The following is a 22,403-nucleotide window of genomic DNA, read 5'->3' as shown; positions in this document are numbered from 1 at the left end:
CAAGGGGCTTTCAGATAAAAGAACTCTTGTCATTGTGTGCCTTTAGTAGTTAACATAAAGAAGAATTGGTTAGTAGCTTTTGCTCTGAGTTCTTTGAAGCTTTTTGCAACAGAGTCAACTTCAATCAAAAACCTTTGGTGCAAGGTTTAAAATTCAATTGGGAACGGATAGATAAAAGTTATGGGTGATGTGCTTTGAAAAGTCATTGGTAGTTTGTGAATCATTTATATGCCTTCATTCATGATGGTGTTGACATTACAGACATACAAAATTGTTAGGTCGGTCAATGTTTTATAATATTCCTAATCAGTGCAGTGGCATAATAACATAGCTACGGTATAATATTTTGGACATTTATGAACTTTAATGATTTTAGCTTTTTAAGGTTGTGATTTTGGAGGAGCCAACAGTGAAGGAAAATGACCAAACTTTCTCTTTTAAGAAGTTGTGATTTCAATATGGCTGTAGAGGAAGTCTCTTGTGCACTCAACTCATCTGAAGACTTACAGCCAAATTAATCCATGTGTCCACCTTTAGGGCTAGTGTGCGTCTTCCCAGTTCCAGAACTGTTGATGATGGATAAGAACAACCATAGAAAACTAAACTTGTCTCTTGCTTCTGATCACTTTCTTGTGCTACTGTACTGTGAAGTTGGAACAGTAAACAGGGGGTTGTGTGTGTGAAAAGGCAAAATGCTTTGAAGAATGAGTAGGACATTGGTGGGATCCAAAGTTGGTTAGTTAACAAAGAGCTGCAGAATAGCACAGTTCAATGCAAGTGCCATGACTATAAAAAAATGTAATCTTCCAAGCGGATACCCATTGAATAACCAGTATGGACCGCAAGTGTTAATATGGTGGAATAGACATAGGTATAGGGAGCTATTCGGTAAAGAAGTTTGCTTTCTCTGATTTTTTTTTAATGAAAATATTTAATCAAATGGACCACTTTGATGCTACATCATGCTGTATAAGCTGTGTTATGGTGATGCCCTGGACAGTTGTTTGGCTTCTTGAACATTTTGTGCCAGATGTGATGGAATCTCTGGGGTGCAGCCTATGACTGTGGGTCTGCTGTGTCCCCTTAACTTTCTTCATCGTGGGCTCTCTCTCACAATGCTTTCTTATTGACCAGCAGCAGCCCCTTTATATGCTGTTATCCCTAAGCATAACCACATGTAGTTACCCCATGCCCAGTTAGATTGCATGTATGCTTTCAGAGCCACTCATGAATCACACAGAGAAAAGCACCACAGCCAAATTCCCCCAGCTCCCAGCATTGTACCTCAGGAATATACCATCTAATTTATGAATTGGTTCACCACTTTATCAATGGGAAGTGGGTAAACACCAGCCTCTGTAGAACCCCTGAGCAAATTTACCAAACACTTCAGGCAAACTCATGGGTCAAGATAAATAGTAGTGATAGGCAAAAAATCAGAGTAGTTAGCAAAATAAAATAAAATATAAACATGAAGTTTAAACTCATGACCTTCTGTCCTAGACCCCAATCATCTCTTTTCCAAGCTGAAAAGTCCCAGTTTTATTAATCTCTCATCATATAGCAGCCATTTCATACACCTAATGATTTTTGTTGCCTTTTACTGAACTTTTCCTTATGCAAGATATTTTTCTTGAGCTGTGGTGACCACATCTGTACACAGTATTCAAGATGTGGGCATGCCATGGATTTATATAGAGGCAATAAGATATTCTCTAGCTTATTCTCTATCCCTTTCTTAATGATTCCTAACATTATTTGCTTTTATATTTTCAGAGAACTATCCACAAAGATTCCAAGATTTCTCTCTTGAGTGGTAACAGCTAATTTACACCCTCTCCCCATTATTTTATACATACATTGGGATTCTGTTTCCATTATGCATTACCTTGCATTTATCAACATTGATTTTCATCTGCCATTTTGTTGGCCAGTTACCTAGTTTTGTGAGATCCTTTTGAAACTCTTCACAGTCTGCTTTCAGCAGTTTTTTGTCATCTGCAGGTTTTGCCACCTCACTATTTACACCTTTCTCCAGATCATTTATAAATTTGTTGAATAGGATTGGTCCTAGTACAAATCCCTGGGGGACACCACTCGTTACCTCTCTCCATTCTGAAAACTGACCATTTATTCTTACCCTTTGTTTCTTATCTTTTAAGCAGTTGCTTATCCATGAGAGGACTTTCACTGTTATCCCATGGTAGCTCACTTTGCTTAAGAACTTTTGGTGAGGGACCTTGTAAGAGGCTTTTTGGAAATCTTAGTATATATATCCACTGGGTTCACTTCTTGACCACCTCAAAGAATTCTAGTAGATTTGTGAAACATGATTTCCCTTTGCAAAAACCATGTTGACTCTTTCCCGACAAATTATGTTCATCTGTGTATCTGACAATTTAGTCCTTTACTATAGTTTCAACCAATTTGCCCAGTACTGAAGTTAGACTTACTAGCCTTTTTAAAAATTGGTGTCACATCAGCTATTCTCAAGTAATTTGGTGTAGAAGCTGATTTAAACAATAGGTTACAAACCACAGTTGGTAATTCTGCATTTTCACATTTGAGTTCTTTCAGAACTCTTGGTGAATACCATCTGGTTCGGGTGACTTATTACTGTTTAATTTATTAAGTTATTCCAAAACTTCCTCTACTGACACCTCATTCTGGGATAATTCGTTAGGTTTGTCACGTAAAAAGGATGGCTAACTTTTTGAAATCAATAGCTAGATAAAGCAGTTTTTCTCACCCTACTGATTATAGCAGTGTATAGTACAAAGATTTCACTCTTGAAATCTGGGTCGCTACCCTCAGTTGAAATCTTCTATTTTCATCGTCCTGGTTGCTTGTAGCATAGGTGGGTGAAGGGTAAAAGGCAAAGCATAGGCCCCTGTGTTGGGTTTTTATATCCTTGGAGAAGTCCAGGCATGCTTGGAGGGCATTGCTGAGTCCCTAAGCAATTCTCTCAGTTCATGCAGGTGTGTCATCAAATTGAGGCTCCCTTGCTAGACAGTGGCGGGCGATGTTTGTTAAACAGCACCCAGCTGGGTGTTGGCTACCTCCCTTGTCATTGTCCTTATAGAGCTGTTATCTGGGCACCTTAGAAACCCATAGCATATTTTAGTGAAAAAAACACAATTCTTATAATTTCATATGCATTGAGAACAGTAAGAGTATACAGTAACATACAGATAGAAAAATGGCTTTTGTCAGATCATAACCTTTCCCCTGATACCTTACATGGTATGCTTTTTATGCAGTATAAAATTATATACACATTAGGAATATGGAGATTACAGGGTGCTCTCCCAAGGTATAAGATGTCACACCAGGTACATAGGAAATGCTACTAATGTTTCTCCTATTTTTTAAATATGATATTTAGTTCAAACACTCGGTTATTTCAAGGGTAATACAAGCAATTGATAATAGCCAGCGTCATCTAGTTTCTGGTACCTAACAATATTCCAGTGGGCAGAAACAATATTAGTCCAGCTGCCTGGTAGTTTGTTACCATCCTTAAAAGGGAGAGCCAGTAATTGGAGGAATGTTTTGCTCTTTTGCTTCCTATAACTAAAGAACTGTTTCCACCTCCTACTCCTCTGTTTGGTTTTGTATTTTCTATGTCCTATCAGAGGCAGCAAGTAGGGATGTGAAAGTGAAACTGTGTATACAGTTAACTGATGAGCCTAGGCCTGTGAGCCTTTGTATCAGGCTGGCTTTCTGTGCATACCAGCTCCGATAGAGCCTCCTGCCCCCCACGCTGCTGCCTCTGATACAGTCTGATACAGAGGCAGTTGCTCTGTGAGGCAGGCAGGAGTTGGTGTGCTTTTAAGCCATGTTCCTGTGCACACTGGCTGCTGGGGAGCCACAGTCCCTCTTTCCCCCGTGTAACCACTGACATTTTCAGTGGTTACAAGTTTACCTGAGTGTAAACATTTTAAAATCCATATCAGCAATATCTATTGTGGAATAGGTATGTAAAAGACTTGTCGACTATCCAATAAACAAAGGAGGGGATACTTAAAAGTGGCAGTGCCAGCGTTAGGCTCCTCATGGCATTTCAAAGTGCTGTGTGGAGCCTGGGATCATTTGGGGACTCCCCAGCTGACCCTGGGCTCCACGTGGCGTGGCAGCTTTCAAATGTACAAGAGTCCTCAGCGGGGGCTCTTGTGCATTTCAAAGAGGAAACACAGCATGGAGCCTGGGGTCAGCAGGGGACTTCCCGCTGGCCCTAGGTGCCATATGGTGTTCCAGCGCTGGGGATCTTGTATGTTTCAAAGGTGGAACATGGAAGTACTTATCGACTAGCAATTGCTACTTAACATCCCTACTGTGGAGTAGGGATGTGATTGACTAACTGATAAGCAAAAGCTTATCTGATAGTCCACTAGTTCCCTCAACTAATTGCTCCCCCCCTTGCTGCCTCTATTAGAGGCAGGATCTTAATACATTTAAAAGTGTGGTGTGCAGCAGGGAGAACCCTACACAAGATGGGAATCAGCGGTCCCTGCTTGTGCTGGGTCCCTCCTGCTGTGCTTTAGTCTTTTAAATGTATTAAGAGCTGACAGGCTCTTAATACATTTAAAAGGCAGAACCCCACTGGGGTTAGCTCTTGGGCCAGGAGCTAAACCTGATGTAGCTCCCCCACTTATTGACTAATGGATTAGTCGATGGAAAATCCATCAACTAGCTGATTAGTTGATTCAACTAAATTTAACATCCCAACTGTGGAGTGGAACATTGAGAATCAGGAGAGTGGTGGCATTTTCATAAATGTGCTTCTGACTTGCTGTGTTGCCATAAACAAGTAATTTTTATTTTGTCAATATCTTCATTTTACAGGTGGAATAATAATAATACTTAATATTAAAGCTCTGGGATAGAACTTGGTGTATAAATGAAAGTATTATTCCTGAACTGCTCAATGCTGTATCCAGGTGTGGGAGTCTCCAACATTTCACACTTGCTGTAGACTACTAGATGTGTGCTTTCCTTAAGCGATGGTAGGGGAATGGTCTTGGATTGCATTTGTTGTTCTTTCTGGGTTTTGAAGGATTGTAATTTGGGTACATGGCCCAGCAGTAAGAATTATAGCCAGAGTCCTCCCCAATTCTAATAATGTTGTGTGTTTAATTTATGGTCAAGTGGCTTCTGGACTGGGAAGTAGCCCACCATCCCTGGCCAGTAGAAATTAGAAAGTGTTCCCACATACATAAGTGAGCTTTGGAGATACTCTAGTGCAGTAATTTGAATGGGAATATGGCCCTGGTTTAGACCATGGATTTAAGAGGATTTTTTAAGGTTTTGGAAAGAAGGTATATGTCTAGATCTGAAAAGTCATTTTTATAGAATTACAGAAATTGGAGAGTTGAGGCAAGGGAGTGGACAGACAGCAACGATGCATATAATCCCTTTTGTGTCCCTGCTTTCAGAGATTGCTAGAACCATATATCTTGTATTATTTATTTAGTAAAATTGTTTCCTTTTACAGCTAACTAGTGTTTCAGGTTGAGTTTATCTCCCCTGATGCCTACCTGCCCTATGCAAATTCTTTGTAATACTGATTTTTTTCGGATGTAAGGAAAACCTAGGTCAGTTTATTACGTTCTGCTTCCCTCAATGGTCTGTGTCCTTATAGGAGTGTTAGTGCTGTATTTTGGAATTCCACATAGTGAAGGAACAGATCTGTTGGGTAACATGCTGTGTGAGCTGCAGATACATCTACACTAACTTAAAATAAATCTACATTATTTTTAATGTGACCATTTTAATTCATAGTTAATTTACAGACTGTAGAAGAGAAACAACTGATGAGATTTTGTCTCCTTTGGACCTATTTAAAAAAACCAGATTCTTGGTTCATTTTTGCAGCCTTCTTAATTAGCTACTGAGTAGACTTTCCAAGAGTGTGCGAGTACTTATCCAGTCTCACATGCCTCCCTTTGATCAACCTGCCTCATCTACATTGATAAACAGCTTGTTCTGATGAATGTATTGTTTTTTCCCAGAAGAGTTGCACATAACTCCTCTTTAATATTAATTTATCATTTGAGTTAATGGGAGTTGTATGCACATCAAGAGAAGAGTTTTCTAAATGCATAATCCTGCCAAAATGGCACTTCTTAGTTCTCTAGTTAAATCACCTTTTTTAAGTGTGGAAAATCATTGCATGTGTTAACTGATACCAGTGAAATCAATACTGATTTTTGTTTAGTGGTTGTCTCTCCTTTCCTAATAAAATTCTGGCAGATTCTTACAGAGATTAATTTACTAATGTAACTGTCCTTTTTATGTTTAGTTTCAGGTGTGCCCTAAAAGTTTGTGTGTTTCAACACCTGGACACCGGACTAATCTTTTTCAGCGAGATCCTGAGAATGTTCTGATAACAGATTTCTTTGGCAGTGTTCGAAAGGTGGAAATTACAACAGAAATCGTTGCTCTGGATCCTAACTTAGTTAGCTTTGAAACCAGGTATATATTTTTTCAATTTTGGTTTATATACCTTCATAAATAAAGGACATACACTGTAGCTGTATTCACCAGTTTTATATTGCATATGAAATATGTGAATTTGCAGTAGTGATGTAAGCAAGTAGTTGAGTTGAGTAGTCGACTACTCACTCTCTCTCCCTCCCCCAGCTGCCTCTGTGTGAGAGGCAGCAAAGGGGGGGAAACAGGAGCCAGTGCTAGGGTAGGCGGCTTATAAGCCAGTTCCCCCTAGCACTGTCACCCCAGTACTACCTGCCCCCCCATGCTGCTGCCTCTGTGGGGGAATTAGGGGAGGCTGCCACAAAGCAGCCTCTCTCTGTGAAGCAGCCTCTGCACGCGGCTGGGTTGCAGTGAAGAGGTGCTTCTGGACCCGGGGTGAGCTGGCACTGAGCTGTCCTGGCTCATGCTGGTCCAGAATCACTGCACCTCCGCATTTTCTGTATATGAGGCAGTGGTGCAGGGAGGGACAGGAGCCCGTGCTGGAGGAAGCTGGATTAAAGTGTAGACCGCAGCAGTCCTGGACCGGCACAAGCTGGGACTATTCAGTTCTGGCTTGCACCGTGTTCATGAGTTACCTACTCTGTGGTGCTGCATTTTAAATGTAGTAAGAGGCAGCTCTTAAAATGCAGAACCACAGTTGGGGGGAGCTCATGGACCTGGTGCGAGCCGGGACTGAATAGTCTCCACTCACTCTGATCTGAAACTGCTGCGGCTCTTACTACATTTAAACCGTTGGAACCAAGTGGCTCTTACTACATTTAAAATGTAGATTCTCAGCAGTCCTGGCTCTCTTGGCTTGTGCAGGGCTGGGACCTATCCCTGCTGTGGCTCTGCAATTTAAATGTAGTAGGAGCTGGGCTACCCTTACCTTATCAGCTAATCATGTAGTCAATACAAATTGTATTGACTACATGATTAGTCCATTGCCCACCTCTTAACATCCTTAATTTGAAGTATTTTTTAATGTGTAAAGTTTTGATTATCCATCTGAAATGGGGGAGGGTGGGCTACAGCTCCTTGATTCAGGGCTACTCAGCCCTAGTGCAATTTAGATGAGCATAGGAGTACTTTAATTTCATTGTTGGCAGGTCAAGCAGTGTGAATCTCTGCTCTGTGGCACTTTTCCCCTACCACACCAACATATTCTCTACTTTCCCCTTATGCAATGTGGGGATAGAGTGGCTGCAGGGGTCCGATAGGCAGCAGAGCCTCGTTCTTCCATCTAGCCACTGGCAGAGAGAACACCTAAGCAAGAGCCTGCTGGCTGGCTGGTTTAGGGCTACATAGCACAAAGTGATTCTAACAGACAAGAGAATCCAGCCGTTAAGGAATTTTATAGCTGATACAATGCTGATGCATTTTGACACCCCCAACAGCAGCTGTTTAGCATGGAAGCCCAATCTGCCTTGTACTTGGCTGGGGTGAGAATGTGTCTTTATTTTTATAAAATTGTGGTGGATTCAGGATTCTCCTGAAGAATGCAAAACCTTCTTCGTACTAACCTCACTCCCTCCTTTGGGGTGTATGTAGATATGATTCCTCCTTTTTTAAGCTTAGTTTTCCATTGAAAACCCAGAGGATTGACTTCTCTGTCTTTTAGTATGATATTTTATTTGAAAATAAAGCTTTTAAATCTTCAGATGTAGTCACTGAGAAGCGTTCCTCAAAAAAGCAATAATGTTTGGGATTTTGAGCTCCAAAGTGGGTGCTGAGTGATATATGCTATGTGTATATATACATGATATTATTCTAGATAGAGAGGGCCTTCAGGGAGTGTTAGCTGATGGATGTAGTTTATCCTCCCTTCATTATGATAAAAACAGACTTCTAGTTTTCAGTTTAAATTGATAATTTGAGTAAATATTTCTAAATCTAAGGCTCTAAAGAATTCTTAGGTATGCCTGTAATTTCAGTCCCTGCACTTTCAGGGTATGTCTACACAGCACCATTCTTTCAAAATAATGTTGAAATACTGTCAAACTGGAGGGCTTCTTACTCTGACTCCTGTAACCTGCCTTGTATGAAGAGTAAGGAAAGAGTGTTCTATTTTGAAACAAGTGCTGTGTAGATGCTTCCAATTTCGGAATAAGCTATTTTGAAATAAGCTGCGCAATTGATGTAGCACAATTTCAAGTTAAGCCCTGCACCTTTAGACATCACTTTGGCCTGGTTCCTAGTTAATTTCACACAGCAAAGTAATGGATGGCTGATATGTCTAAAGGAAGCATTCTGATAAGCCTAATGCTTACTGGGTAACTGGTTAATCGGTTAACCTTTTACATCCCTAGTTGCGATGCAGTGAAGTTTGAAACCCCTACCCTAGATTGACTGCCATAGTTTTGTCTGTACTGTTTTATAGGGATGGCATCATGAGCAAACTTTGAGTCTGAAGGATATTTCTAAATAAGATTTTTCATGGTATGTGAATATGAGATTTTGAGAAGAAAATCATTGACATATGCCATTTATTTATGCCTTCAGGCTTTCAACCCTCTGTGTTTACTGTCAGTTTCATTGAAATTAAAATCTAAAAAATACAATTTTTTAAAAAATATGATGCCAAAGTCACTTAATACAATTTAGACAGAAATGAAGCTTAGTTAAATGTACATTTGGACCCTCAAGAGGTTATTTTGGCTAATTCTGTGCTTACTCTGGTTTTAAAGGTAAGTTAAGTTGTTGAACTCATTACTTTATATATAAAAAATTTATTCAGAGCTTTTCAAATGTTTACTTGGACTAGCTAAGGGTTTTCTTTTGGTATTTTTCACTATTGTTTTTATCACATTAGTGTCTTTCTAGGTCCAGGATTTGCCTTTGTCTCTACAATTCTGTAATAAAGAGATCATTTTATTTTTCCTTTAATTGCATAACAAACAATCACAAGCATTTTTTAAAATAAAGACCTATGAAGGATCAAAATTTATATAAGCAAGTATAATATTTTTCTTTAATATTAAGAGGAAAACACTTTTCAAAGAAATATAAGAATAACTCACTATGGAGTTAGTGCACCCTCTGGTGGTTATCTACAGATGTTTATAAATGTGTAATACATATTTTCACATAAATATATAATATATATTTTAATTTGTAGACATTTCAACATTTGATTACTGTGTAAAGTATTTTAAAATATTGACTGAAAACTAAAAATTGTGTCCAATTGCAAAATCTTGTCACGTCTCTTTAATGGATATTTAGATCTAGATATTTTGGTTCAGGCCCATCACTAAAACTCAAATTTTTATCCTTGTCAATATTGCTTTCCCTCTTTTTCTTTTCTTTTTTTTTTTTTTAAAGAGTGGCCTACAAAATTTTTTTAATTGCATTTATGCCTTTTTTGGTTTTGCTTTTTCCTTTTTCAAAATTACTCCCTCTTGTTTCATGTGAGATTTGTCTTAGTACTTCTCTGTTCACTACAGAGGCTTCTGGATGAGCTAAATCTGAATTTTTTAAAATAAAATACAATAAAAAAAGTAGGAAGACGTGAGATGGGAACACATCTTTCAGGGATCATCATCATCATCTTCGAGAGAGAGAGATGTCTCTGTGAGTGCTCCACTGTAGGTGGCAGTACGCCTCTGCGCCATTAAGTAGAGTCTTTTACAGAAGTGTCCTGGAGCTGCATCTGTGTGGTGTCTGGGTTGCGTGCGTTCCTGATACTGCGCACGTGAAGGCCCCCTCCTTACCGTCTCTGGCCAGAGATGGAGCTCTACAGTGTTCCTTAGCAATCTATCTTTGTTAGAGTTACAGTTAGATAAGTTGTTCTTTTTCTCTCCTTTTCTTTTAGTTTTTCTACGAGTTCTTTTTCCTGATGTTGTTGTTGTTGTTATCGCTTTTCTTCAGTTCCCTCTATATTTTGGTAATTATAATAAATTAGGATTCCTGGCTTGTCAGGATTTAAGCATTGTAGTGCTTGTAATGGTGCTATTCCCATATCAGATGGGCATTCTAAGTGTGTCTGCTGTTTGTGGGAGTCTCATGTTCTTCATGACTACCCCCACTGCTGCAAGCTGAAGGCACAAGTTTTGCAGGGACAGGGATCTGCACCTCAAGCTAATTTCGCTTTTAAAAAATCCCTTCATTCAGCCTCTCATCCAGGGACTGATCCTCACACATTCCTCAGCCTGCAAAGGAAAAAGAAAATGTAAAAAAAGCACACTTCTTTGGTGCCACATAACGCCCCTTCTTTGAAGTGTCACTCTCTGGCCAAATTGGTGTTGACAACATCAAGGATGGTGTGCCTCAGCACTTATGACACTCCGGTATCTTCGGCACTGCCCTTACCACCATTAAGCACGGCGTACACTGACCCCATGCTGAGGTTGCAGGCTTCAATTAGCATGCCTCACATATTACAGCATCACCTGTTATGAACGCTTCCACAACTGCATCACAAAGTTTGCAAATAGCACCTCAAACTCCTTCCACACCGACCATAAGCACCGCAGAACAGCTACATGATTCTGCACCTTGCTCAGCACCGACACAGCTTGTGGCAATGTAGCCACCTCGATGTAGTTCAGCAAGCACTGTAGTATACTCACCACAGAAACTTGTGAATATCTTCAACACTCAACTCTCCGTTTCTCGGTACCGACCATTCATCAAGTACCCTGGCACTGCAGAAACAATTATTGCCTGTAGATCTCTCCAGTGATGAAGATGATAATATGGAAATAGTTTTCTCACCACAAATCTCTCCTTACACTGCCCCTTCTATACTATAAGTACATTCCTGACCCAGATTTGCTGAAGCTAAAAACATTTCTTCCTGTGCTGGACATAAGAACATAAAGAACGGCCATACTGGGTTAGACCAAAGGTCCATCTAGCCCAGTAGCCTGTCTGCCGACAGTGGCCAGCGCCAGGTGCCCCAGAGAGGGTGGACCGAAGACAACGATCAAGCAATTTGTCTCCTGCCATCTTTCTCCAGCCTCTGACAAACAGAGGCCAGGGACACCATTTCTATCCCCTACCTAATAGCCTTTTATGGACCTAACCTCTATGAAATTATCTAGCTTCTCTTTAAACTCTGTTATAGTCCTAGCCTTCACAGCCTCCTCTGGCAAGGAGTTCCACAGGTTGACTACACGCTGTGTGAAGAAGAACTTTCTTTTATTAGTTTTATACTTGCTACCCATTAATTTCATTTGGTGTCCTCTAGTTCTTCTATTATGGGAGCTAATAACTTTTCTTTATTTGCCCTCTCCGCACCACTCATGATTTTATATACCTCTATCATATCCCCCCTCAGTCTCCTCTTTTCTAATCTGAAAAGTCCCAGTCGCTTTAACCTCTCTTCATATGGGACCCGTTCCAAACCCCTAATCATTTTAGTTGCCCTTTTCTGAACCCTTTCCAAGGCCAAAATATCTTTTTTGAGGTGAGGAGACCAATCTGTACACAGTATTCAAGATGTGGGGGTACCATAGTTTTATACAGGGGCAGTAAGATATTCTGTGTCTTATTTTCTATCCCTTTCTTAATAATTCCTAGCATCCTATTTGCCTTTTTGACCGCCGCTGCACACTGTGTGGAAGTTTTCAGAGAACTAGCTATGATAACTCCAAGATCTCTTTCCTGATTTGTCATAGCCAAATTAGCCCCCATCATACTGAACGTATAGTTGGGGTTATTTTTCCCCGATGTGCATTACATTACACTTATCCACATTAAATTTCATTTGCCATTTTGTTCCCCAATCACTCAGTTTAGTGAGATCTTTTTGGAGCTCCTCACAATCTGCTTCTGTCTTGACTATCCTAAACAGTTTGGTATTATCTGCAAACTTTACTGCCTCACTGCTTATCCCTTTCTCCAGATCATTTATGAATAAGTTGACAAAGATTGGTCCCAGGACTGACCCTTGGGGGACACCACTAGTTACCCCTCTCCATTCTGAAAATTTACCATTTATTCCTACCCTTTGTTTCCTGTCTTTTAATCAGTTCTCAATCCAAGAAAGGACTTTTCCTCTTATCCCATGGTAGTGTAATTTACACAAGAGCCTTTGGTGAGGGACCTTGTCAAAGGCTTTCTGAAAATCTAAGTATACTGTATCTACTGGATCCCCCTTGTCCGCATGTTTGTTAACCCCTTCAAAGAACTCTAATAGATTAGTAAGACATGATTTCCCTTTACAGAAACCATGTTGACTTTTGTCCAGCAAATTATGTTCTTCTATGTGCCTCACAATTTTATTCTTTACTATTGTTTCGACTAATTTGTCCGGTACTGAAGTTAGACTTACTGGACTGTAATTGCCAGGATCGCCTCTAGAGCCCTTTTTAGATATTGGTGTCACGTTGGCTACCTTCCAGTCATTAGGTATGGAAGCCGATTTAAAGGATAGGTTATGAACCACAGATAATAGTTCAGCAGTTTCCCATTTGAGTTCTTTTAGAACCCTTGGATGAATGCCATCTGGTCCCAGAGTTTTGTTAACATTAAATTTTTCTATTTGTTCCAAAACCTCCTCTAATGACACTTCAATCTGGGACAGTTCCTCAGATTCATCACCCACAAAGGACGGTGCAGATTTGGGAATCTCCCTAACTTCCTCAGCCGTGAAGACTGATGCAAAGAAATCATTTAATTTCTCTGCAATGGCTTTATCGTCCTTGATTGCTCCTTTTATATCTTGGTCTTCTAGGGGACCCACAGGTTTTTTAGCAGACTTCCTGCTTCTAATGTACTTAAAAAACATTTTGTTATTTCTTTTTGAGTTTTTGGCTAGCTGTTGCTTAAAATCTTTTTTTCCTTATTACATTTTTACCCTTGATTTGACAGTTTTTATGTTCCTTTCTTTTTATCTCACTAGGACTGGACTTCCACTTCTTAAAAGATGCCTTTTTGTCCCTCACTGCTTCTTTTACGTGGTGGTTAAGCCACGGTGACTCTTTTTTAGGTCTCTTGCTATGTTTTTTAATTTGAGTTATACATTTAAGTTGGGCCTCTATTATGGTGTCTTTAAAAAGTTTCCATGCAGCTTGCAGGGATTTGGCTCTAGTCGTTGTGCCTTTTTATTTCTGTCTGTCTAACCTCCTCATTTTTGTGTAATTCCCCTTTTTGAAATTAAATACCAGAATGCTGGACTGCTGAGGTGTTCTTCCCACCACAGGAATGTTAAATGTTGTTATATTATGGTTACTAGTCCCATGCGGTCCTGTAACAGTTATCTCCTGGACCTGATCCTGCGCTCCATTCAGGACTAAATCGAGAATTGCCTCTCCCCTTGTGGGTTCCTGTACCAGCTGCTCCACGAAGCAGTCATTTAAGCCATTGAGAAATTTTATCTCCGCTTCTCTTCCTGAGGTGACATGTATCCAGTCAATATGGGGATAATTTTAATCACCCATTATTATAGAGTTCTTTACTTTGATAGCCTCTCTATTCTCCCTCAGCATTTCAATGTTAGTATCGCTGTCCTGGTCAGGTGGTCGATAATATATCCCTACTGCTAATTTCTTATTATTGGAGCATGGAATTACTATCCATAGCGATTCTATTGAACATGTTGATTCATTTAAAATTTCTATTTCATTTGATTCTACATTATCTTTCACATACAGTGCCACTCCGCCACACACCCGGCCTGCTCTATCCTTCCGATATATTTTATATCCCAGTATGATTGTGTCCCACAGATTACCCTCATTCCACCAGGTTTCAGTGATGCCTATTATGTCAATCTCCTTCTTTAATACGAGGTACTCTAGTTCACCCATCTTATTAGTCAGACTTCTAGCATTTGTGTAGAAGTGCTTTAAAAATTTGCCACTGCTTATTTGTCTGCCCTTCCCTGATGCATTGGATTCCTTTATATGGGTTGTTTGTCTGCTCTGGCCCATGGTTTGTCCTCTCCCCTCCTCTCTTTCTGACTACAGCTTAGAGAATCTCTATCAATGGATTTTCCTCTAAGAGAAGTCTCTGTCTGATTTGTGTGCATCTCCGTACCAATAGGCTTTCCCCCGTCTCTTAGTTTAAAAACTGCTCTACGGCTTTTTTAAAGTTTAGTGCCAGCAGTCTGGTTCCACCCTGGTTTAGGTGGAGATCATCCTTCCTATATAGCCCATCCTTCCATGGACAAGCATGCATGTCACCTCCTATGCCCACCCGGGACTAGGGTTGTTAAATTTGCATTGACTATTTGATTAGTCAGTAAGGGCCTCCACCTTTAAAGTGTACAGCAGCCCAAGTGCTGTTGCTACACTTCAAAGGCAAAAGTGCTGTGGGGAGCATGGGCTGGCCCTGTGCTCCCTGTGGCATTTCAAAGCAGCAGGTCAGCATGGAGCCCAGGGTGAGCATCAGGGTACCCATTTGTCTGAAAGTCCGTTTGTTCAGGAACTCCTCCTAAGTGGTAAGAAATAGGACCACAAAATTTGGTATGCAGCTTCCCCTTGTCATGCCTTAAAGAAAGATAAGGTTTTGGGTGTGCCAAGACAATGGGATGTACCTGGAATTCAATTTTTTTCTCATAAAATGGAAAGGGAGGGATTTGGTAGGAGGAAGCTACACTGTAGAATGACCATGGGGAACAGCAAGCATCCAGAGATGGAGACTGATACAATTATAACCCCATTGGCCCAGCAGTGGACAGGAGTGGAGAAAGGGACAGCTATCTACTATATATTTCATAGAGTTTGTCTGTTTGTCTCTTTTTCCCTAGCTGGGGGACATGATCCTTTCCCCAGTTGTGCCAACTGCAGCAGCAATGGACAGGTGGTTCTCCCGTGGCCCCAAGCAGCTGAGGTGAGAGGAGGCGGGAGTTGTCCTCTCTCCCTGGAGCAGCCTGTATACTGAACCTCTCATCCCTAGCTCCAGCCCAGAACAATGATTTAAGTGAAGAAAAACAAAATTTATTTGAATTAAAGACCTGAGCAACTCCAGGTAAATCTTCCAGTACAATAACATAATTCAAAAATAATAATGAAGCAAAAAAGGAACTCAAAGCTCCTTCCATGGTTTCTCACTGTAATGGCTTAGGCACCTGCATCTCAGAAGCACCCCTTTCTGGCCAATATGTCTCTGTGGTCTTTTTACTTTGGATTGGGGCAGCACCCACATCCTCTGAGTGCTCTTTTCTCACCAGGTGGGACTGCTTTTCTTTCAGTTTTGAATGGGGTGGGACCCATCTCCTGCAGGCACTCCCACAGTCTGAGTGAGTCTTTCAATAAGTCTTCAGTGACTCAGCCCTCTGGCCAGGTCTCTCACACTGTCTCCCATTTCTGAGCTGAAGAAGTGGGTTTTGCCCATGAAAGCTCATGATACCATCTGCATGTTTTGTTAGTCTTTAAGGTACTACTAGACCTTTTTTTTTTTTTTAAGTTTTCCCCTTTCTGAGGTATACAGTCTCTATAACAACCCGATATGAGCCCACTTAGGTACTTTTTGTTAGTGTCCTTTTGGCAGTCCTCCCTGTGCTCAGTCTTCAACCAGACCATCAGGGTCCATCACCAGGATCCTCACCCAGTAAGCTAGGTTCTGGACTCGGTCCCCTGGGCTCAGCCTGCCTGCACTGAGCTGTCCATGGTTCTGCTGCTCTTCAGCCAGAAAGGCTCCCCATCTTTAGCAGCCTTTCCTGGGCTCAGTCCTACCTGCAGTGAGTTGTCTGCAGTCCTGCTGTTTTTCTAGCCAGCTAGCCTCACTTTTCCATTTTTGGGCAGCAACTAACTGCTTTGCCTCTGCTGCTTCCTTTTATGTGGTCCATAAGTGGTCATTACAGTGGCCCTTCTGATTGGCTGCTCCCCTTCAGCCACTCTAGACTGCTTGGAGGACTTATTTTTTAGGGTGAGATGAGGTAGAGCTCTGAGACTTCTAGCATGGGGCCTCCAGATCTTGTCACCTTTTAACTTTTAGCAGTATTATTTGACTCTATAAACATTTTCTGGCTTACAGGGTGTTTTTCAATACACACACAAAAGGTTGGGGAGAGTACAGTATTAATTTTTATTTGGTTTCATATTAAATAAACATTTAAAGCCATGTTAATTATTCCTTGTTTTAGTATTCTTCCATAACATTAAAAAAAAAAGGATTGGGGTGGCAAGAGAGAGAAAAGACTATGTGAAAAAGTTGTGTGTGTTTGTCAAATTAAATAATACATGTAATCATGTTTTTAGGTCCTTACAATTTTTGAATACTGTGTGTACATCGATTCAGTATAATAGATGGAGGTGAGCTTTGTCCATCTTAGTAAAGTTTTTTTTCCATAATAATTAATATTGAAGGACAGTAAGGGAAGGTTGTGAACTGAACAAAGTAAATGTAAAATATGGTTACAAAGCTTACATTGCTGTTTGCTTGGACAGAGCTGAATAAATCGCTGTGGCTCTTAAACTCTTTTGTATAATGTAGTAACCTATGGTAATACAATTTTGAAGGCACCCCAACCTATCACTTTATAGCACTTCATACCTTATTACATAGGGTATGTCTTCACAGTAGAGTTAGTTTGGGCACAAAACCCTGACTACGTGTCCTTATTTTCATTGCACTCACCTATGTATGTTGCTAGGACTTCCAGAGGAACATACCTTAATTCCTCTGGAATTCTTGCTGCAGTAAACTGAGCCACTCTGCGTCTTTTCAGTGAATTGTGGGAAAACTTGTCTTCCCTTCTGCGCATATGGGAGGTAATTTTGGGAAGGCATTAGAGCAGTCCTGGGCAAAATTTGGCCCATGGGCTGGATCTGGCCTGCCAAGCTACCGGATCCAGCCCGTGGATGCTGCGGGGAGCTCCAGGCAGGCTCCCTGCTTGCCTCATCCCACCTGTAGGCTGCTCAGAAACTGTAGGGCAGATTTTTTTTTAACTGTGAGTCTGGAGGGAGGAGGAGAAGCTTTAGGAGTTGCTCCTATCCCCAGCACAATCCCATTGTCCGGTTTCTGGCGGCTGCCACCTGTGGGGATGAGGAGCAGGCAGCAGTGTTCCCTCAAGCAGCACAGCTTCACCTGTGATTAATCAGCCTCTCCCAGTCAGAGGCTCAGGGCTCCATGCATGGAGCTGACTGACTGGGTAGGGCTGATTAATCACCTGTGAAGCTGTGCTGCAGTGTAACTTAGAGGGAACATTGGCTGGTAGGGAGTCTGAATCAGGAACAGGCTGCTGGCTGGTAAGTCTCCTGGCCAGACCCTGCTTGTGGCACCCCAGCCACTTCCTTCCCCAAGTATCTGCCCCCTCCTTCACCCATATCCCCTCCCAGATCCTGTGCCCCAATCTCCTACCCCAGATTACAGTCCCCTCCTGTCCTAGCTCACAACCCAAATCCCTGCATCCTCTCCTGTACACAAATTCCCTGCCCTAGGTCACAATCTAACCCCTTGCACCCCAGTCCAGTGCCCCAGGTCACAATTGCCTCCTTCATCCAAATTCCGTCTCTTACCCCAAGCTCCCTTCTGCACCCAACCTCCATCCCAGACCCCACACCACCTCCATTAATATCATGGAAGAGTGCGGCCCTCAACCACTTTCCAAATTCTTGGAATGGCCCCTCATCAAAAATTATTGCCCACTCCTGCATTAGAGGATTAATAGCACTCATGATTTAGCTTGTTCCCTCACCACAAAAAAGTTGGTGGATTATAAGACCAAATGTAAACAGAGCCTAGTCCCACTTAACTCAGGTGGGAGGCTTCATATGTGAACTGCAGGAGGGGCTAGGATGATATCGGAGTGAGAGCTTGGGCTAACTACAGAAAAGATATACTGATGGGCTATGCTATTTTGTTCAGAAGAGCTTTTCTGGCTCACAGATATCCATAGGTAGTGAAAATCCCACTTAACATGTTGCATTTCTGCCATACATGCTGTGCACTGGACTAATTAAAATCTACTGGATTCTTCATCCCTTACTCAACTCATCTTCTTCTTTTGCAATTAATATTGGTTTAAAGTTACCCCAGATCTCATAGTGGGGTAATCAAATTGTGTAAGTGGAAACATTTGCAACCCTAGAGGATTTCATCCTTTGGAGTACAAGCTGTGTTTTTGCTGCTGTCTTCCCCAGGGATTTTGCCAGACAAGGGCAGCTTTAATTTGTAGCTGGCATGCCGTAGGAATCAGCACGCCCTCATCACCTAGGCTAGAAGCTACCTGTGTATCCCTTTTGTGCATTTGCACAAATGGTCTGTCTATCCTATTGCTGGCGTCTTCCAACAAAGCTTGTTCCATTTTTCTCAGCCTTTATCATTGTTCAGGAGGTCCTTGAGGAGGATGTGTCTCTAATTCAGTCTTCTGTAGTCAGGATAAAAAAGGTCTATTTCTTGCATTTAAACTTGCTAGAGTCTAATGCATATAATTAATTCTAACAGATAAGGGGTGTTTTATTTTAAATGTTGGTTACTCCTGACAGGTAATAAATAATAAAAATGCAGTCATGTATTTCAAGGAAATTCCATTTTGGGATCATACAGATGGCAAACCACTCATTCCTTCGCCCTTTCTGCTTTTACTTTGCCAGAACTCTTCAGTGGAACTTTGTCCTTGTATTTCATGATTGCTTAGCTGTTACTCTTATTACACCGTCACACAACAGCTCATTAACTATAGCTGTGCTACCAGATTACAGCTGGCAATTTTACCTTAAGCATCAGCTATGATGTCTCATGTGTATAACTTTTTAAGTTTCACTTGGCTTGGGTTGAGATTTCTGTGAAGTGAAACCAGCAATTACCCCAAAGAGAGAGCTTTCTTTCTACCAGCATCCAAGTAGTGTTTTTATTTATATTTTTATGATTTTGATAGCTATGTTTATTTTTAAGGATTTTTTAGCATTTTCACAAACTTACATATTCATAGTTTCAGGAAATTATGGGGGTATGTGTTGAACCATGTAATTAATGACAGAAATGAGATTCAGAGTTGAAGCTTTATAACCATTAAAACACAAATTGGCAGCATCCCAGGTTGGAAACTTTCTAGCAGCATTTTCCTTACTTTGCCTATCTGAAAGGATTTTTTTTGTCTTCCATGTGCATGGTGAAGTCAGACTTTACCTATAACAGTTAAATCCTTTCAATCCTAAATACAGAGAATATATTTAGGTAAGTGAAGGTCTGTTCTTACTATACGTCAGTCTGTTCTTACTATACGTCAGTGCTTAATATTTCTCTTACTCTTTTCAGTGTTTCCTTGCCTTATTCTTTCTTCTTCTTTCTGCATATTCAGCTTTGCTATTCCTGCTTCTAAAGTGATCATGCTTTGGTGGGACTGATGGGTTGTTAAACTGACTTGTGCTTGGGACAGATGTACCTTTCTAAATATAGAACATGACTGTCTGATTTGAAGATCCACCAGATTGGCCTGTGTCCAGAATTTGGAGGGTTTATATTTATTCAAAACATTTTTTATTCTTATTTCTGTAGTTCTGCACATTCTTGTTCTTACTAGAGATGCCCAATTATTTTTTGAATCCTATGATGTTTTTAGTGCTAGTAATTACTTTGTCAGTGCCACAAAATACCTTAGTATTTGTAGTATTCCCTGGCAAGACTTTGTACTAGGGCAGTTAAAACCTTTAAAAGTACACTTCTGTTACCTGCCTGTCACTTGGGGGCATTGTCTGTGCTCCATGTAGAACAACCATCTCAAATATTTTGTATTGTATAATATATTTCCCAGACTTTTTAGGCCAAAACTTTTACAGTATAAACCAATAACACTGAAATATTGAAAATATATTTTTTGTAGAGGAAAACTGATTCTTGAGTATTCTGTCTCTCTAGTAGTAAAAATTGAAATGGTTTATATAACCTTCTTAGCTCTAGTAGTAATTGTGTATTAGAACTGGAAGGTTATTTGAACCAGAAGATGGCAGTGCTGTTAAGCATGAAAAGGCGTCATCAGTGTTTTATTTCAAAAACGGACTTAGGAGCATTGCAGATTATTAGGAAGTTCTCTGAGCTAATACACAGGATTAACTCAATGCTACTGAATGTGGAAACAGTTTTTGTATTATCAGTCTGTGATTTCTTTATGTCAGGAGAAGAGTTTATATAAAGGTTTCTTAAAATGCATAATTAAAAATAATGTATCCATACAAGTAAGCAGATCCCTATTCTGAAGTAGGATCACTACATCATCTAAAGGTTAATGAATCAGAATGTATCTGTAGGAGTGCTGTAAATTTTTAAACAATTCTGTTTATCTAAAACCTTTTAGGATAGGTTCCACATAGTGTTTGAGACAAACTGGTAATTACGTATTTACTAATTTTGTGTTTAATATCTTCAAATCATTGCAACACAAAAATATAATTGTTTTACCAAATGTTCTGTTGATATTCATCAAATGATTTTAAAAGTTTAATATATGACATGCTATTGCTACTATTTCTAAATTTCCTCTCATTATAAATACACATCTTTTTTTATTTGTTTAAATGTCATTATTTGCCCTATAAAGCTGATGTATTTATGGTTATTTATTTATTAGAAAATAGAGGATTTCACACAAGAATAGTCCTCTGTCAATAGAACAAATACAGAGGCAGAATTAATACAGTAGTGTAGAATTCACATAGTGAAAAGTTAAGTGAAAATAAATAAGGATGACAGGATCATTGGATGCTCTAACAGGCATAAAAGTAAGTTGACTAGATTTAGAATACATTACATGATCATATTCCCCATTTAGTTATGGATACAATTTTTCATTAGAATAATGTATTAAACAAAAAAAGGAAAAGAGCAATACTAGAGCAAGTAATAAGTTATGTAAAAATGTTTAAGCCTTTCTTTATATTTCTTTACTGAAGATCTCACACTTTTACTTCTTCTTCATGTCAGAATATCCTTCCCACCCCAGCCTGTTTCCCTGAAGAGGAATTCTCCCTAATGCTCTAGTTTCCGAAATTGAAATGAATTCTCCATACCTCCTTGCTTCCATTGAAACCTCTTTACCCCTTCTCATGCTTTATATCATGTTCTCCCATTGGTCTTAATCAGTTCATAGTTTTATAGATTTTTAGGCAAGAAGTGACTATTATGTCATCTAGTTTGACCTTCTGTGTAACCCAGGATATTAAATTTCACCTAAATACCCTGTCATTGGGCTCAATTTAGATTAAAGCATTTCTGTTCTTAGAAGGTTTAACTGTCATGTGGAGAACAATCACCACCAATGCTAAGGCCCCTGCAGTGTCAGGGAATTGATTATTTGAGATATCAGTAGGGGAGGGTGTGTGTCAAGGCATAGGTGCTGGAACCCTCTGGCTTGAAGTTGGTTCTGTTATCTACAGGGTTTACAGTTTAGTTCAGTGGTGCTCAACACCCCTTGCTATACAAAATGTGTTAAGGGCTTTCTGGAAAGTGAACTCCGATTTCCCTGTATAGCTAGCTAGCTACTTTTTCTACATTGTGCTACTCAGTGGCTCGGTCTTCCCTCTGTTTTCAGAACGAGCTTCTAGCACTTCTGGCTAGGAGATGAGGGAGTCTGTCCTGTACAAAGCCTAAGGGCTAGTCTTCCCATCCCTTAAGATTGGCCATGGCACCTGAGATTGGCCGGAGAAGAAGGCAATTTCCCTGGGAGACAGAGGTGATGCAGGACTGAAGGCCCCCTGCTTACTCCATGTGGAGTTGCTGAAGGAGCTGTACTTCCAGATCTCAAGAGAGGGGACCAGTAGGTAGGGAAAGAGCTGCAGAAGCGACTTTGAGTGGCGGGATTGGCTGAAAATGTATATATTTCCTCCAGCTGTGCACGGGATTCGATGCCCTGCACACAAGCTCCAGTTACTTCAACAGGAATTACAGCACAGCTGCTGGATTAGCCTCTCAGTACAATAATTATGTCAAAGTACAAAAATGTGTGTGCGGTGTATCTTGTAAGTGTACAGAATGCAATAACTTTTGTGTCAATAATAATTCTCACTTTGCTGCATGGAGAAACCTGCACCTACAGCCTCCTCCAC

The 22,403-nt window shown here is 40.4% G+C and overlaps 1 protein-coding gene across 1 annotated transcript in view; it reads left to right on the top strand.

The window, feature by feature from the left end:
• Positions 1 to 22,403, top strand: part of PIGK (phosphatidylinositol glycan anchor biosynthesis class K) — a 162,596-nt gene that overhangs the window by 40,154 nt on the left and 100,039 nt on the right. The window contains exon 9 of the mRNA XM_075936291.1: positions 6,302 to 6,474. Coding sequence (XP_075792406.1) covers positions 6,302 to 6,474 — 173 coding nt within the window. The remainder of the gene's footprint in view (positions 1 to 6,301; positions 6,475 to 22,403) is intronic.

This window comes from Pelodiscus sinensis, chromosome 9, assembly GCF_049634645.1.
Source record: "Pelodiscus sinensis isolate JC-2024 chromosome 9, ASM4963464v1, whole genome shotgun sequence".
NCBI lineage: Eukaryota > Metazoa > Chordata > Testudines > Trionychidae > Pelodiscus > Pelodiscus sinensis.
The sequence above is the reverse complement of the archived record's forward strand: the minus strand, read 5'-3'. Positions and strand labels throughout refer to the sequence as shown.